Consider the following 18546-nt stretch of genomic DNA (forward strand, 5'->3'; position numbering starts at 1 on the left):
GGTTTAAACTCCTCCTGCAATTCTTATTATTGTGAATTACGTCATCATTCCTCCTTCCTCTTCAGTGTTCCTGACAGAAAAACAACCAATCAAAAACATTTGGTAAATCCACTGTCTTGCATTCATGTATTTTACAGTTTGACTGTCAACAGGATGGGCATTTAAAAAATGCTATTACCAGAGCAATTCAGTGAAGAACGAACACATAACACCATCCAGGGCCTCTTAATGTACAAGTATGACAGAATTAAGTGTGTACTCCTCCAAAGCCACATTACAGACACAGATACTAACTAGAAGGGCCGTCAGTAGAGAGCTCTGGATTGTTTTTGTTAGTTTTGCACACACTCATATCAATCCCCTATATTACAGATTTTTTTTCATCAAGATCCATGGCTCCTTCCTGACCCACACCATCAAGTTTTGTGGTCCAGTAGTTTTTCTGTAATCTAAACAAGTGTAAAACAGAATTAGTTTGAATCAGTTAAGACTCAGCCTAATACCAGGAACAATGTTTTAGAATTAATGTGATACCTCCTCATGTGCATAAGTTATTGTTGGTGGTCATGTTTTGCAAGGTCAGTGAACGGCCTCGGCGTGGAATTGAAAATGTTTGCTCACATTATGTCTCAAATGTTTTGTTGTCATGATTATGCATCAGTGTGGCTCACTTGTTTGCTAAGAGAAGAATAGCTGAGAATGCAATGGGTCTGATGGTCAGTGTATTTTAGACTGCAAGGCACTTTTTGAATGAAAGTCAGAGCACGCAGACGTGAGATGTTTTTTTTATGTAATCTGGACAGAAACAATAAAACATTTAGCTTATAAGACCCATGGATTGTATCACGTCTGTCCTAGTTGAGTGTAATACCCTAGTGCAGCAGAATAGTTTTGCCATTATACCCTCCATACAGAGGGAGGATTGGATTCTGGCTGCAGGCCTGTTTTACGACTCACTGGTATGATCAGCCTGTTCTCTCTGTGTCCTCAGGTGAAGTAGAGTTGAGCTGCTCTCTGCTCGACTGGGTGTGTTCCACAGTTCTGTCCTACATGGCTAGTGTTTCACAGTGTGACGAGTGAAAGTAAACAGAGAACTGGCCCTAAATCTCACGCATGTACAGAGCACAGACATAATACATCACAGTATGTTAAATCCCACATGGCTTTCCTCTGTGCATGTCCTCTCCTTAACAATAAGATAAACCCTGACTTGACCATTCAGCTCAGTGGCCTGCTTAAACATGAAAAAAGAAAAGCCTGAACAGGAATGTGAAGTGTTTACAGTTCAGCCTCCCCAGCCAGAGGAAATCAAATATCTCTCTCCCCTCTTATCCACTTCTGCAACCTTGCTAATTGCCACGTTTTAATAACACACATGTATGATTCAGCACAAAGATGCGTCTTATGGGAAATAACATGCATTAGGAGAAAAAAAGGAGGCCATGCTAAACTGTACTAAAGTGAGGGGTTGCTTAAGAGTTGCTGCCGGGGGGAGGGCCCCTGGGGAGAAGAAAGAAAAAAAACTTCCCAGTAAAAGGTTCACACAGGGAAAATGAGGCTGCTGCAAACTGATGATATTAATTTACCAGCGGCTATTTAACACTTATGTCCTAGATAAATAAACTACATCTACAATGCTGTGTTGCCTGTGATATTCTGTATACACATACTGTAAACATGCATCTCTCTCTCTTTTCTCTCTCTCTCTCTCTCTCTCTCTCTCTCTCTGTTCCCCCTCTCTGTCTCTCTGTCTTCAGTCTGGCCTACCTCTCTCCTCCTCTAGCACCTGCCCCTGTTTAAATGAGAGCAGAGGAGCTCTTTTCTTAGCTCAGTGCCACCATCCCAGGGGTCCCTGCCTTCTCCTGCTCTATTTCTGAGGCGCGCACTGCATGATGGGAAGCCAGTGGCCCCCACATACACACACACACACACACACACACACACTCTCACTCTCGCATTGCCCTTCATTTGTTCATGACAGTGACATGTGCTGAAGGTGAGCTTAGATACAGCTGGGGTGATATGGACAGGACTGCACAGATGACTCTCTCTCTCTCTCTCTCTCTCTCACTCACTCAGAAAACCACACACTTAATTTACATTCTCCACCGGTGATGTTGACGTGCAACGACACAAAGCACCAGAGTCATTGCCAACGCTAAGGTGAACATGTGATCAAACCAGTACATCCACATTTTGGGTGGTTTGCTCTCATGATTCATGCAGAGGTTGACTTTGTAGATGTTTTCAATGACTGTGCAGGAGCTCTTGCCATAGTCATTCATAGTGGGAGAGTGATATCTGAAAAGGCCTCATTTTATAATGTTGAGCCTTTACAGTGCATGTGCTCTGTTTTGCATATGCCCAATGCTCACAGAATATGATAGTAGTAGGACCAAGGGTTTATTATTTTTTTTAATGTATCTAATCCTGCATTTGCAACATCCTTTTAAGCTGCCTACTTTAAAATTAGTTCAAATCTAGATTCTTGAGTCATTCTGCACACTTGTCCCAGTGTGACTGTGCACACATGCATACATTATTGGGCCTATGAAATATTAAGGAACATTTTCCCTGAATGTTGTGACAAGAATTGTAATATTTGTACTGAATTCAGTAACATCTAAAATGGCTGTAAAAGGTAAAATACCCCTCAAATGGAGCATAAAATGAAAATATTATTTTCAGCCCTTGGGTTTTTTTACGTGATGTGTGACCTGATTAAATGACTAAGGGCTCTGCACAATGCTAGAAAACCATATAGACCCAGAAAGCTGTGTGGAACATTAGGCGGGCTTACCATTCCCCCCTCGTGTGTGTGTAGACCCTTACTGACCCTGGTTTCTTAGGGCTAACTCACTGGATCAAATAACACACACACTTCACTCAGCCCCTCCTTGAATCTCATGCCTCAACAAGTAGCTGCATGACTCTGCTGTTTTCCTTATTGCCAACACTCAAGTGCAAAGAGCTCTATTATCCAGCTTTGGAGAAAACAGCACTATCATTAAAACTTCAAATGTTGTATGGGATCACAGTTGTCTCCTTTCTTAGACATCACTTGTAGTTACTGTATTATCCAGGGACTTTCCCCATCCCTCCACATTTTACCTTCAAATTGCTCTTCTTCTCTACCTCAATTTATTTTTAAGCTTTCTTCACTTTGAATGTTGTACTTTTAGGTAAAATAAAAAAAACTATCATCTTTAAAATCACTCCTCACCCGTCTTTTTGACATCCTTTTTCTTCCTTTCCCCCTCAGTGTTCCTTCCGACTTTGTCAAATCAGGCAAAATGTGCTTGTGATTCACCATTTGTGCAGTCAGTGTCAAGAAAAAACAACGATAGCTTATCAAAAGGGGGTTTTGTGCTGCAGCAATCAAAGTTTCCCTCAGGAGGTGTATTTCTTTATGAGAGTTTAAATCATAACCTGCGGCTGCAGCCTTATGCAGGTTTCTGTTGAGTTATGAACCATCAGCTATTCAATGAAATCTGGCATCAATCAGGGGAAAAACAAGTTTATATTTCACATGATCACTGAGTTTGATGTTGCATATTCTCACAGTGTGGTCACCCATGATCTTTCTGCATCCCCGGCTACATCTCAATGCTTCTAATGACTAATATATAATCAATGAACCAGCCCACTATATGAAATATGAAATGTAAATGCAAATGCATGCTGCAGGGTGAGACAAAATTATCATCTTATAGATAATAAGAGAGCAGGACATCATGGACTTGAAAGTTTTAAATTGTTTAGTTTATGTTTTTGTTTGTCAGTATGTGCTTTTCTTAAGCTTTATGCTAAAACTTTAGATTGTATTTTCAAAGATGGATATCCTGGATACGAATGACAACAAATACATTTTTTAAATAATCTCACTCGACAAATGAGCAGTTGCACTTACATCAATGTGACAAGAACTACCTACAATGACAGAAGATGTCCTTGCGGAATATATTTGACGTGATCTTCTTTTTAATTTGGTCCGTATCCCAACTATTAACATAGAGGAGGCGGGGTTTAGTACTCATAATGCAGCTAAATAGAGGAGCCATGTCGGCCATCATACAGTATATGTTAGAACTCAATATATCACCAAAGTACTGCACCCACTGTCTAAATCATTAAGCTGAGAAACTACAATATAATATCTGGTTAACGGTTCTTATTCTCAGCTTCTTCAGTAACTGAACAGGAGCATTTGATGTAACTGTTTGTAAACTGCTTATTTTAGTAATTGTTTTAAATTTCAAAAGGTGCAGCTCCTATGAGGCTCCGGCAACCATTCTGTGGTCAAGGTTCATGGCATGCGTTTTTAGTTGAATTAGAAATTAAACATTTTGTTATCGCTGTTCAACTGGTGATGATATTTTTTCCAGCCATGTTCGACATACTGCTTCATACTTGTCCAAAAACTGATTGTTATATTTCTTTTTATTTAATTTTGTCAGTTCTAAATTGTGCAGTGTTTGAAGCTATAGTGGAGCTGCAGCTTAAAGACAGGCCAGGATTCCAGAGGGGTTTGATTTGCTACACACTGCATTGCATCATCCAGCAGACACGGCATGACGGCCTGTACCCGGGACCTTGTCGAATAAATGTCAGCCCTACGTTGGCCCTCTCCTGTTGAGCAGTCGTACAGTGCTCCTGCATGTGAAACCCTACATTATGGCCTAAATGCATGACACCATTGCTGGACAAGCTTATTTTAGGCTGCTAGGTTGAACAGCTGCGATGGCTGAGTTTTCAATTTTAGTAATATGTCATACATCAAAAGTTTCCTTCCTGTGAGAGGTTATGTGAATGAGCGAAGTGGGAAAATAGCTGTTCCTCCGGAATGTTTGTGTGTGTGTGTGTGTGTGTGTGTCTTATCAGAGCAGAAGTGGTTGTACTATATAAGCTGTAAACTGTCATCACTTCCATGTTTGTTGTTTCACACGCTCACGCTGCCACCCGGACTCGCAGCTATTACCTGCGTTTCGCACATTATCCCGCTGCCCCATTATACTTTCAACCTTGTTTGTTTCCCTTGTGACTGAGCTTGCCATGTAGGAAGGCATTAACATCACTGCACTGTACACACACTGCACACATATACACATACCTGTGTACTCGACTCCCCAGGTGGGACCCCCCTCCCTTCTTCCTCCCCAGGGACGTGGGCATGCTGATGACAGCTGATTGTGAGGGGTGGAGATCTCTGAGCAGCATTTTGTAACACAGCACTTTGCAGCTGCTGCCCCTCATCTTGCAACTTCTCCCATGGCAACGACCCTAGCATTATCCCGCTTCCATGACAACCCGTAGTGAATCCGGCTTGACCTTCACCAGTGATTCAGTGCAGCTACATCCACCTCCATTCCCTCCCTCCCTCCATCTCTGTCTCTCTGGTTCTCTCCCTTCAACATTGCAAACTTCCACTTTTTATGTGATTTCTTTTTCTGCTCCATAGCCCACATTCTGTTATTCAGTGTTTTTATTCCTTTTTCTCTACCTGTGTGGGTGTATCATCGCTGCTGTTACACAAGCAGTCGATACATCTACACAAACTCATGTCATACTTCAGGGGACAGTCTGTTCGTATGCACCAAAGTGCTGCGTTCATGCATCCTCCCCTGACTCAGTGGTATGAAGCCAACAGGCATGTGGCTGCTTGTTGCTGGGCTGCAGGTGCAGATCAACCTGAGCTCACCTCCCAACAAAGGACCCATTGTTTCCTCTCAGCCTGGGACACAGGCGCGGCTGAAGTGAGCTCGGAAATATTGATACAATAATGACAAGTCTCTGAGGCTTTATTCTCTGGTGTCTGTGGTTGTGTATCTTGCGTGTTTCCGTGCACTTTCGGGGGCTTGTCACTGTCGTATGACTCTCAGCCAGGAATGCGGATATCCTTGCCAGGCTGATAGTTCTCTTGCATCGAGTCTCACAGGTTGTGTCATGTCCGGCAAATATTTCCTTAGTGAAACAATAACATTGCACAACACGTTTGGATTTTCCAGATCGTGCCTCTATTGATTCTTGATTGAATCTTCTCCCGCTAACTGCCCGGGAAGGTTGCAGCGCAATTCTCTATTGCCGTTGTTGTGTGTGATATGATATCGAAGTTGCCATGGCAACTATTTGCATCTCCAAAGTGTGATTTTTCTCTCTCTCTCTTTTTCTTGGCATTGCACATTGTGCAGTAATGAAACTGCAAATGACAAGATGAGATCTGTCACTGATTCATTCATTCTTTACCTTTCTGGCCTCTTACAAACACCCTGTTCTGCTGCCACTGTACTGTCCGTGTGTCCGTGTGTGTGTGTGCAGGGTATAGTGATGGCTGCTCACTTAATTTAATTGATCCAGCTAGTTGAAGCTGCCAGCAGAATGCCAGGGTTTCTAAGCCGTGAAGGGCTGTGATCAGGGATGAGTATCTCTAAGCTGCTTAGGAGGCCTGCTGGGAACTGACAGGATGCTTTGGCCTGCTTCTCTGCTCCTGCGAGGCACAAGATCGTGTAGCCAGGTTACATCATGAGCAAAAGGCCTGTCTGCCTGGGGTCTGCAGCAGTCATAGGGGCAGTGATTGAATTTAGTGATTGAACATAGTCTTGGATTTTGCTGCAAACACCTCACACACGTGACAAGATGGTCGAAATGACTTTTTACTGATAAGCAAAAATAAATTATTAATCATACTAGTGATTTAATTTAAACCCTTGCTTTGCGATTGGCTCTTTGGGAATCAATCTTTCACTTTGTGTGACTTTAGTTTAACCCTCCATTTATCATTAATAACCAGTAATACATTTAATAAAACCAGTTAAATTATTTATGACGCACTATATTGTCGTTTAAGGAAAGATGCTGCATAAACAGATAGAACATCACAGTTATAGTAGACATTATTATGGTTGTACATTAATAAATACTTGTTTTATATCCACTTGCAGCTGCATTATGGTGCGTCACATGCTATCTATTTAACTTAATTATAGACTGCTTATAATTGCTAAATATGGGGTTAAAGTAAAATGATACCAAACAAATTACACAAATATCAAAGCACTTTATCTTTAAATTATACAGTTTTCCACCTCTTCAAGGTTAATTACTGCTCACATTGCATTTTCCCTCCCTGATGGTCTAAAGCTACAACTTGCTTTGCTGCATTTATCTTTTCCCCTTCATTTTTTCGCCGTCCGTCACTTCAGTGTTGTGTGTCTGCAGCGATTTGCATTTTTGTACATGCTGTCTTTTGGGAAGGAGACCACTCCAAAGCTCTTTGGAAAAAGCTGTAAAGTTTCGTTTCGAGATGGGTCGAGATGTGCTCTTCCAGGTCTGCCGCCAAAAGAGTGGATGTGTGGGGACAAAAAAATCTGATGTGCGCACTTCAGTGTAGCACGTACTTCATGCATTATTATGTTTTACAATGGTCTTGATTTCTTTTAATCAACATTTACCAGATTTCATAGATGCTATTAAATTGATATTGAAAAAAATTGCATTAAAATGACAAATTTAATAATAAGTGTAGGCCATTACTTGCAATATAGTTATTGGAATATAATGGTCATAATATCATGAGAATAGAGTTGTAATTTTAGGCTGTGTCATTTCACAGTGTAAAAATCTGAAGATCAGCCTATTGTCCGCGTTAAAAGGAGTGTGGAGCATATTGTATGGTTATACTTACTGTAAGTTTAGCGTTCACAAATGTCAAAATACTTTTCGGGCTTTGTAAATATCAGGACAGAGAAAGAAAAAATGTCTAAAGAAAGAACCACATGGGGTTGGAGTGGTTATTCTTAAAACCTTTTTTTATTCTTATTCTTATAATATTCTGACTATTTTCTGCTTAAACTGCAACTTTTTCCTTGTAATATTACAACGTTAAATCACAATTATATATTCCTGTGATATCATGACATTAGTCTCAAAATCTTGAGGTATTTCGTTTGTCAGACTCCATCATAATAACTTACATGTCAGAAGTCAGCGGGTGTAAAATCTAAGGGGCTTTGGATCTTTTGGTCTGGGAAATGTCTGTGTCTCATTCTTCTGTACATGTAGATCTCATGCTGGTCTCTGTGTATATGTGTCTTTCGCTCAATGTAGCTCTTTCTGTTCCTTTTCTTGACAATGCACTGCACATTCAGAAGAGGCAGCCTGTAGGTATATGAAAATCAAACACTCACTAGCTGCATGACCCTCCTTATCTCTTCCCTTTTGGTTATTACCTCGTCTTCTCCCTTTTATGTTCAGACTTTAAACTTTGAGTTGTTTTTGGTTTTCTTTTTTTTTTCTTGGCTCTATAAGTCACATTGCCTGACATTAAAATTAAACAAAGAAAGAGAGGGGATGTGTTTGATCTCCACGAGACATCATTACTTACACGCTTGAAGAATTTCATTTTCCCAATTTTGTTTCCCTCAGTTTCTCTTGTTTTCCCTAATTTTTCTTCACTCGCCATTTAATTTTCTTGCTTTCCTGTTATCTTGTGCCAAAAAAAACAAACTTTCATCTTGTTCCTCATTGTCCTAGTTACAAATCACTCGTCCTGTATGTTTGCGTGTCTCGTGTTATACTGCATGAGCATTGCACGCTGGGGTCTCTCTTTGCTTTTCTCATTTCTTCTTCTCTCTCGTCTCCTACCTTTCTCCTCTCTGTTCCTCTGCAGTAGAAAATGGTCGCGCTTTTGAGTGTTGTTGATGTGTGTTCTCCCTCTCCTTTCCCTCTCTGTGCAGGGGATGTGCTGTTCCAGATGGCTGAGGTCCACAGACAGATCCAAGTGCAGCTCGAGGAGATGGTTGGTATTCTAAGCTCAAAGGGGTTTTTAGTTTTACAGTTTAACAGAGCAACATTGTCTAATGCGATGGAAATGCAAAATGTCCTATAATGCAATATTTATCTTACGACACAATGACAAGCTATTAAAACAATAATATATTCTACTTTGGCTGTTGCGGCCTTGTCTCACGACGCTGCTTAATAAAGCTGCCCAGCCTCGACACAGATCTCTGGAGATCCTCGGGGCAGTACATGGAAACATGGCAATTAAACCAACATGAACTCTTATTGAACGAGCAGACACGCTGACCCCTTATAAATCCAAACTGCAAACTCAGGAGGCAGCTAGGGAAGTCGAAGGGGTTAATTGAACAGTGTGGCATTCTGGGTAATGTGATTGTTTAAGTTCCACAATCGATATACACTTTTAGCTTAGCGTTCACTTTGTGTTTGCTGTTACAATCAATATCATATCAATGTAGTTAAAATAGATACATTGATGTTGCATGTCAAAACCGCCTACATTCAATGAATTAAAAGAAATAAAACAGCAAAGATTAGGAATTGATATCAGTATACAACAATCAGTCACAATCTTAACACCAGTATAATAACAATGCCTCCCCAGGCCCAACAGTCTCCAATATCACATTTTAATTCACTCGATTTTTTTATTTGGATCTGCACCAAATTGCACACACTATATATATAATATCAGTCCCCTAAACATGCATGGTTCTTCAAAAAATCTTGCCCCTCCTGATCCTGATTTGCAGCAACATTTAAAGGGTTCCTCCTTGGGTCATGCACCACCGCTCCACAAAGTGTCATGGGAATCAGTCGAGCAGTTTTTGTATAATCATGCAAACGAACAAACAAACAAATTTAGATGAAAAATGGAACCTCCTCGACGGATAAAAAAGTGATTGTCAGAGGATCACATATTTAATGTACTATACTCATGTCTTATTATTATCATTATTATTATTATTATATTGGTCTAGTTTACAATCTAGTGACTACATATTGTGTTAGATAGCACTGAATCACTAACAGTGATCTACAAGCTGAGAGAGGCCTCACAGGCAGGACTGTTGGTCACATGTATACGTATCATGGTATTAAATAGCTTGTTGATCTATTGTGAATAACTTAATGTGGTGTTCTTTACTCAGATGGAAGCTTCTGATTTTTCTTCACCATCGACATGAATATCATCAGCGTGTTATTGAGCTGCTCCTGTGCTTTCTCCCCAGTTGAAATCCTTCCACAACGAGCTGCTCTCCGAGCTGGAGAAGAAGGTGGAGCTGGACGCTCGTTATCTGACTGTGAGTATCCGATTGGTTCTGCTTTCCAAAACCCTAGGACAGCCTCCATCCAATAAGCACACTCCAAGTTTTCAGCTCATTTTAATCATTTATGTTATGTTCCCTCAAATCTTTTAAGTGTAGACTGATAACGGAGGTGAAGGCAAAACTATGTGTGTTAACATCTCGATCAAAGTCAATTAGAGGATGTTTCTGCGGGGGGCGGGGGGTGGGGGGTGGGGGTGTTTTGAAATACCATTTCACGTCTACTCACCCGTCAAGGGAAGACAGATTTATAATAACCCCCTTCTGGAGAATATGTTTGAGTGTATGTGTAAGAATTGTGGAGCTGGTCTACATGTGATATCTTTAGAATGAGTGGGCTGTAGCCTCAGTGTAGAGCAGCACTGTGTGCGTTGTTTTGGGGGATGGGATGATATTGCCATACATTGTATTGTATTGTGGAAGGACCACGTTACAAGCTGCTGCTCACGCACCTTTGCATTTACCGATACACAGAAACAGGACTTGACATCACAAAGAAGACGAATGGATAAAATCAAACGCTGTCATATTGAGTTATAACCATGAGCATTATAATGAGAACCATCTCTGTGTCAACTTTGACTCTATGCACATCTGCCAAATGTGTGCTCTCTGCATAAAGTGATATGCAAAAGATGAGGGAGATGTTTCATCCAGATGCAACAGCCATTTCACACATCCCTATCTTGGTCGGTCCCTGTGGTTTTAGCATCCATTACTTTTAATGAATTTCCTACAGATCTGCTGCAGTGGTAATATAAATCATTTTGCTTCACACTTTGTGAATTAATCATCTGAAATTTTGACTCTGTTCAAAAAAGACTCAAGCAAAAGCCGTTTTTTTTTTTTTTTTTTCTCAGCATGTGATGTTCCCAGTGGTGCATTTCTCTCTGTTCTCCCTCCGCCTCTGTGTCTCATCCCTCTTGCTCACATAATGGCTCATGCACTCTCTAGTCATTACAAAGAGGTCAGAATTTGGGCAAGAACCTAAAACAAAGATTCTAAATGACTTAATGCCTTTTGGGATTCTCCAAGTGTACTAAGGTTCATCTGCTGCCCACTCTGGTCCTATATAAGCTTAAACATATACTCAGTGAGTGATAGTCGTGGGTACAAGTCCTGGAAACTAACGTCACGCAGGCTTTTGCTTTGTAAATTAGTAGGAACCTTCCAGCTTAATGAGGCGATCAGGCCCTGCAAACTACAAGGAAACCTTTTTTCACAATAGTGTCTTCTCTAATCGGTACTATGATCTATGAGCTGCGCCGGGACTTTCCTCCAGGGAGCCTCATTTTCTCCGAGTTGTAATGTAAATGTGATTGCAAAGCAACACGTATTGGCTTTGCTCATTTACCTCAAAGACAAGGAAGGAGTGAATGAAGCAGTCAATCATTGTAATTTGCTAACAAAGAAAACACCGGTGCAAAGGCATTGTTTAGTCTGTTTGGTCAGGAATTTGTCAATATGGTTAAATCAATATTTCAGAGAAGCTTGTGACATGAAGGACTCAGTCAATAGTAGATAAAGTTGAAAAGAAAATATCCAGTTGTGAGCCCTCCCACCGCCAGTCTCTGTTATGAAATCCAAACGCTGCATGTTTCAACGTTTCAGTCTTCCAATGCCGGCACCGACTTCATCTTTGCTCCCTCTCCAGCAAATAAACGCTGCCTGGAGGATTCCTACCTTCATCCTCAGCATCTTACACTATGCAAATGCGGGTGTTGAACCCTCATGCACGAGCTCCTCTCCGCCTGTTCTGCCTCGTACAGAAAAAACCACATGAGCTTTGTCACACCAGGCACAGTTACTATAGCAACAGAGCTGGTACAGCCCGGAAACAAAGTTGTTTTTCCCTCAAAAAATAAATAATTAAATGAGCAAATTAAATAAATTGAATGAATAAACTCCGGCTATATAAAAGGACTTCAGCAGTCATTTTGCTTGTTGTACAGATGAAGCATTAATATTTTTTTTTGTTTTACTTTGCATGATCAATTGCAACGCATATTTTAAGAGGCACGATCACGAGCTGTGTCGCTGCAAAAATCCAACCTGGAAGACAAATAATGCACAAATGCAGAGTTTTAATTAATAAGATTGCTCTCAGATACAAAGCCTTGTCCAAATGCCAAGAGGGAGTCTAGAGAAAACAGTCTGTCCTCATATCTGCAGTGCCACACAACAGTTATATGCAGTGATTACAACACAAATCAAGGAGTAAAAGAGGATTTGCAGTACTGCACTGAAATGACTTGAATCCAGTGACTGCTAGTGGTGTAAAAACAAAACCAGAATGTTGTTAGGCTGTTATGCCCATCTCCGTCCCACCTTCTTTCACCCTGACCTTTGTAAATTGTGGTCCTAATTCTGTGTTTGTGCTGTGCCTGTCGCTCCACGTAGGCTGCCCTTAAGAAATACCAGATGGAGCACAAGAGCAAAGGGGAGAGTCTGGAGAAGTGCCAGGCCGAGCTGAAGAAGCTGCGCAGGAAGAGCCAGGGCAGCAAGAACCCCTCCAAGTACGGAGAGAAAGAGATGCAGGTGAGTCTCTCGTCCGGGTTTTTTGCACGACTCCTAATCTCACATTAATACTCAGATTTATACAACAGTATAAATATGTATATATTGGTCCATTAAAAGTTGTGTAAAACAAGAACACACGTTAAATTACTCAGACACGACTATAGCAATTTGAAGATGACTACAATACAAACATCCTCCAGCCGTTCATAGCGGCAGCGTTTGTGTGCATGTGGGTGACGGTTGGATTAGAGATTAGTGAGTCTTGGTGCGAAATAATGACTTTATTCTTCATAAAGTAAAGAGAATACACTAAACAGCAAGGATGGGGGTGGAGGCGACGCGATGCCCTGAGTGGGAAGGCAAATAGTGGAGGTTTGAAAATGCTTCTTGTGTCGTTGCCAACATCAACACACACACACACAGCAGGCACACACACAGCACGCAAACACACACAAAAGTAAAAGAATAAGTCGGCTACACTAATTGATGTACTGGAACGCATTTACTTCAATGCGTCCAATGTGTTCCCGGCACAGAGCTTTGATCAGGGTTTTAACAGAATGAATAACAGCACAGCTTATATGTACAGCACAAAATAGCCGACTCAATTACTTGAAGTGGACTAGCAGAAGTACCTCAAACACTGACCTTTCAAAATAAAACACTGACAGACACAGAATCTCATTCAATGTGCAGCAGTGAAAGCAATAGCAGGTAAAGTTGCCTCATTAAATTGTTTGGTTTGTAGTTATGTTGTCTTTAAATGTTCCTACACTGTATATTCAAGCAAATATTTACTTTGATGATAAATTTACCAACATTCAAACTATATACGATGCATTGTGCTGGTGGGATTTGCTTTGTGGTCTGTTTTAAACAGTAAACTGGAGAAGGGTGTGGCATGGCCTGTGCCGTGTGTGTGGGTGGCATGACGTGGCACGCAGAGGGTGTGTGTTTGTGCAACTGCTGTAACTTATGGATGAAATGCTCAAATGCTTTTATGTACAACCATATTTTTGTTCAACAGTTTCAGTCTTTTGGAGACAAGCAACGTTTCAAAAGCCAGTCAAACCGAAGCGGTCGCCTGATTCACAGAGCGAACGAACCACTGTTTACTTTGGTCGTCGTCATTCTTGTGGTGATTTCCATAGCAAAGCGACCTCCCGCCGAGCAGCTCAGCTGAAATGAATAGTGATGGATTTGAATGAGTGATTCAGAGATTCACATTTCAGATTCTGTCTCAGTAGAGGGAGTGCCTGTGTGCTCTCACACGCAAATTACCTGCAAAGACACGTATTCGTTGCTGCATCAACCTACTCCTCTAAGCTTCCTCTGTGGTGCTGTTTACTAGGTATTTGTTTGTTTAGTCCTGTAACAAGTGTTTAATCTCAAACTGAAAATTGCACTGCAGAAAGTAGCGACAGAGCAACTTCACTGTGTTTTCACCAGTGGCTGGAAGTCTTGACTGTCTGCAGGGATGGAGGCAAAAATGTCAAGCTAACAGGTTGAGGCTTGCACAGTAATTGCTATGCTGCTGCTGGGTCTCGCTGGGAAGCTTGGTTGGCCTTCGCAGAATCAGATCAACAGATGAACTAGAATCTGGGTATGTCCAACACTTGTGGATAAGCTGTAGAGTTTACTGGGTTTGAAAATTTTCTCTCCAGAGTTTACATACACACACACACACACACACACACACACACACACACACACACACACACAGACACACACACACACTTCTGTTTCTGAGCCCTGACAGTGTTGGAATGATCTGACTGCTTTGTCATATTGAGTTTGTTACACTGTGTCAGGGATGCCATGAGGAGATGTTGTATGAAGTGTCATCTTAAAGTGTCAAAGTTGCAGTCTGGTTCTGTATGAAGCGGGTGTGTGAGTGCACTAAGCCAGAAAATCTCCAGTCAAGAATGACAAGTCGTTTCATGTCCCGGTCTGTCTCAGACTGCCTCATGTGCTGAATAATTAAGCCTCTGTTCCGTGTAAGATGAAGCACACTTTGATGAACAGGAACAGGTATATACATGAAATCCTTTCTTGCAAATCAGCAGGAAGTTTGTTCATTACACCTCAAAATATCAAAACGTTGGACTCAGGGCCTAATTACTGACCAATTTGCAGCGGAGAGGTGGTGTTCAAGCATTGTGAAAGGTTAAAGGGACATTAAAAGTTTGCCCTAATGGTCGTGTGAGAGGAAAAGCTTCTGCAGCATATTCAGTGGCGGATTATTTTCTAAATCGGGGGCCGTCATTTACACAGAGGGACCAATTATACGTCCCAACATCCATGTACAATTCCTGATTCAGTAAAGTGCACAATAAAGTAATTCCTTGTCGAAAAATGTTCCCTCTTCAAGCAGCTTGTGTAGTTACAGAATAAAATGCTGAACAAATTATGGTATTTACTGTTGTTAGACTACTGAACGAATAGGGCCACTTCAGCTGCCAATCAGATTTAAGCTGGTTCCTCTGTCCCCTGGCCCCACCCCTGGATCCACCCATGGCAGCATCACAAAGAAAATGTTATTATTTATTAAAAAATATATATTTTTTACAATTCCTGTTCGCTGTGTAGATTTTGATACTTTGATAAAAATTGTCTTGTTGGTGACACCAGACAAAAGGTACTAAATCATTAACACTGTCCACAAATGTCCACAGAAGATATTCTTGTATGTATGTTTCGATAGTGTCAGATAAAATTATATTTTGACCTGACACAGGCACCAAGCAAAAGGTCAGGAGGTCTTTAAAGACTTTGCATTTTAGTGTATGAGGACCATGATGCATTATTCCGTTTACATTGTAAGATATTTTACTGTGGATCTAAGTTGAGGTGACGACAAATAGACTTAGGGCAGCCGAGAACCCAATTAATTCAAACTTATTGGACACTCCAAGTGGTAGAATTACTGCACAATCTCACTGAGGCTGTATGACTGATCACCTGGGCCCATCTGTGGCTCTGGACTCATATCCTACAGTCGGTTAGCAGTCAAAAGGAAAATCAATCTCCCCTTTCTCATTTTCAGTCTGCTCACTTTCACTGATTATATCGCGGCTGTGGGCGTGTTCGAGAAAAGTCAACTTGTTTGTGCCTGAGTCCTCAGGAGAGAACAACACAGAGAAAGAGAGAGAGAGAGACGTGGCCCTTCATTCCTGCGCTTCACAACGACAACCATACGCTGTAGAAAGGTTTAGATAGTGGCCGTGTCTGTCTCATTTCTGGTTTCTTTCAGTTGAGAAAGTACAAGTAAAGTTGCTGTGGAGTTCTTAACGTCCCCTCTTCCTCCTACTCCACCACATCTGTGTTATTTTAACAGATGAGAGCCGCTGAGTTTTTCTCTTTTATATCTCTTCTCTTTTCATTAAAAAGTAAAGTATGTCTGGCAGCGGACACAGATGGTGGCCACATTTCATTGAACGCAGTCTCCATTGCTCTCTCTCTTCCACTTTCTCTCACTTTCTCTCTTGCCCTCTTTTCCCTATTGCACTTCTCACTGTTGTCTCTCCCGCTTCTCTTTGTCCGTCTCTTTGTCCGTCTTCCCTCCTCTCCCTGTTCTCTGCCGTCAGACACTTTCCCTGTGCCACCTCATCAATGGGCAAAGCCCCCGCCAAAATGCTAATCAGCTCATTATATAGTTCATTGGAGTGGACCATCATGACATAGAAAAGAATTTCATCTAGATAAACCTCCTCCGTACTGTATAGACTGTTAATAAGGGCCCAGACAGATAGAGAGGAGACAGAGTATGGGTTTCAGAATTAATGTCACCTGATGTTTCATAAGATCAGGATTTCTTCAGCATTGTCATAAAATATAAAAGAGAAATTCAGACCTGGAATTGTGTATATATATATATATATATATATATATATTCATATATGTATTCATATATATATATTCATACAGATGCAGGAAACACACACACGCATGTCAAATCCATGCAGAAACTGTAGGTGTAGGTTCTTTCTGTTGTGCCCTCGAGCATTACAATACAACACTGTTCTTTTGAATCTTAAAGCTGCTGATGATGAAGGAACAGAAGCACAGACCTCAGCAGCTCTCAGCTGTGCCGCAAAGTGCTTTTAAATCCCCACAGGAGTGGAACTGGGTATAAACAGTCCTGTGTTTGTGAAACCCTGTTTTATGCTCCGCTGCTTTTTGAAAGTTGTCATCCAATTACCTCTAAATACTCCATCATATAGGCAATTCTATCAATCATTCAAATCACATTGTATTTGTATTGCCCACAAATCACAATTTGCCTCAAAGGCCTCACAAGGTGAAACATCTTCTGCCTTTAACCCAAAGGGAAAACTACCTAAAACAAAGTTTAAACCAGGGGGGGGGGGTGTAGAAACCTCAGACAGAGCCATAAGTGAGGGATCCCTCTCCATCTCTCTTCCAGGATGGACAGAAGTAGAAGAAGAAGAAGAAGTTTGAGGTGTAGAAATGTTTTAATTTGTACAGAACCCCTATCCTGGTGTCAAAGGTCTAAAGTTGCACAGCTGAGTTGAGAGTTGAGAATGATCCACATTTTCTTCTGTGTTCCTCTTATTAAAGAAGCTATGCTCACATTAAGATGGCCCATTTAATTATGATGCTCTCCTCACTGATCTTTGCTGCTGCCTCACAGTTTCTCCTGCTCACATGCTTTGCCAAAACTAAATGTTTAAAACGTTACTCAATGTCCTGCTTTGGGCTCACTCTTGTTTTTACAAGTGGAGCCTTCTGACTGAAAGATGAGTTAAGAATATCTAATTAATTGCATGAAATGTAAAAAAAAAAAAACTACTGGCTACTTTTGTTTCTCAATTTCTTTTTTTGTTCTTTTTCTAAATAAATAAATAAATAAATAAATGTCCCGTATGTGTATGACACAAAAATGAAATTCAATAAATCAAAATCTTGAATATGTCAGTGTAAGGACACACACACAGACAGAGCTGATCAGTCAGAGAGTAAGAACTGGACTGATGTGCAGCAGGTTTCATTTATATTCATAACCTTTGCCAAACGAGTCACTCCAGCTGCGAAGTAACCTGAGGTCGCGCTGATATAATGGTGACTGGTTTGTGCCGGGGCTTTTCCCACCGCATCATTGTCTTGGGTTACTTTGGTGACCTTTGGAATGGTTGGAGAATTGGGCCGTGTGGATTTGACAAGAGGAGAGGATGCACTGGTTGAGTCGCTCCCATTAGCTCGGCTCCAAGGTGCCGGAGTCTCCGGCAGACTGTGAGTCAGAGGCTGCAAAAAGAAACAAAAAAACGCAAAAGGGTCACTCCGCCGTGGAGAGAGAGAGAAGGAGAAAGAGGGAGAGAAGGGGCAGCCAAGTTTGTTGTAATCTTTTTAATGGTTGTCACGTGTAACCAAAGACCCATTCACAAACCGAACTAGCTGTGTGTGTCACTCTGGCATATCTCTATCCTCCGTTCTCTCTTCTTTCTATCTCATTTTCTATCTGTCTCTGCAGTATACACACTTTGCCACATACACCAAAACAGCATCACCATCTGGTAACCTTTTCACAGGAAAGAAAAATACTGGGAGAAAAAAGTTGGCAGCTCCAGCGACATATCTACCTTGCTGAGACTATGCTTAAGCCTTTCCCTGAACACTATGCTCGCATGTGCCGAGCTAAAGCAACTAACTGGGCCAGTGTATAAGAACTGCATTTAAGCTTAAGGTGAACAGAAAGATTTGCGTAAGGTCAGGCTGCATACACCAAGTGATTATCCTCGAAAAGTTGCCTCGGTGGATTTCTTCAAGAGCTGATGCAAAAAGGACATTCCTGAAAATGTTTGTGTTCAGTATCATTAATCTACTTTGTTCATTGAATACCAGTGAAGTAACCTCTTGGCTGCTGGCGTAGTGAAGGAAG

The 18546-nt window shown here is 41.2% G+C and overlaps 1 protein-coding gene across 5 annotated transcripts in view; it reads left to right on the forward strand.

The window, feature by feature from the left end:
* baiap2a (BAR/IMD domain containing adaptor protein 2a) overlaps window positions 1–18546 on the forward strand; it is a 49957-nt gene that overhangs the window by 19346 nt on the left and 12065 nt on the right. For all 5 annotated transcript variants that reach the window (XM_020094567.2, XM_020094565.2, XM_020094566.2 and 2 more), the window contains exons 4-6: window positions 8733–8794; window positions 10032–10103; window positions 12528–12665. In XM_020094567.2, the coding sequence (XP_019950126.1) occupies window positions 8733–8794; window positions 10032–10103; window positions 12528–12665 (272 nt within the window). The remainder of the gene's footprint in view (window positions 1–8732; window positions 8795–10031; window positions 10104–12527; window positions 12666–18546) is intronic.

The sequence above is a fragment of the Paralichthys olivaceus genome, chromosome 5, assembly GCF_024713975.1.
Source record: "Paralichthys olivaceus isolate ysfri-2021 chromosome 5, ASM2471397v2, whole genome shotgun sequence".
Taxonomy (NCBI): domain Eukaryota; kingdom Metazoa; phylum Chordata; class Actinopteri; order Pleuronectiformes; family Paralichthyidae; genus Paralichthys; species Paralichthys olivaceus.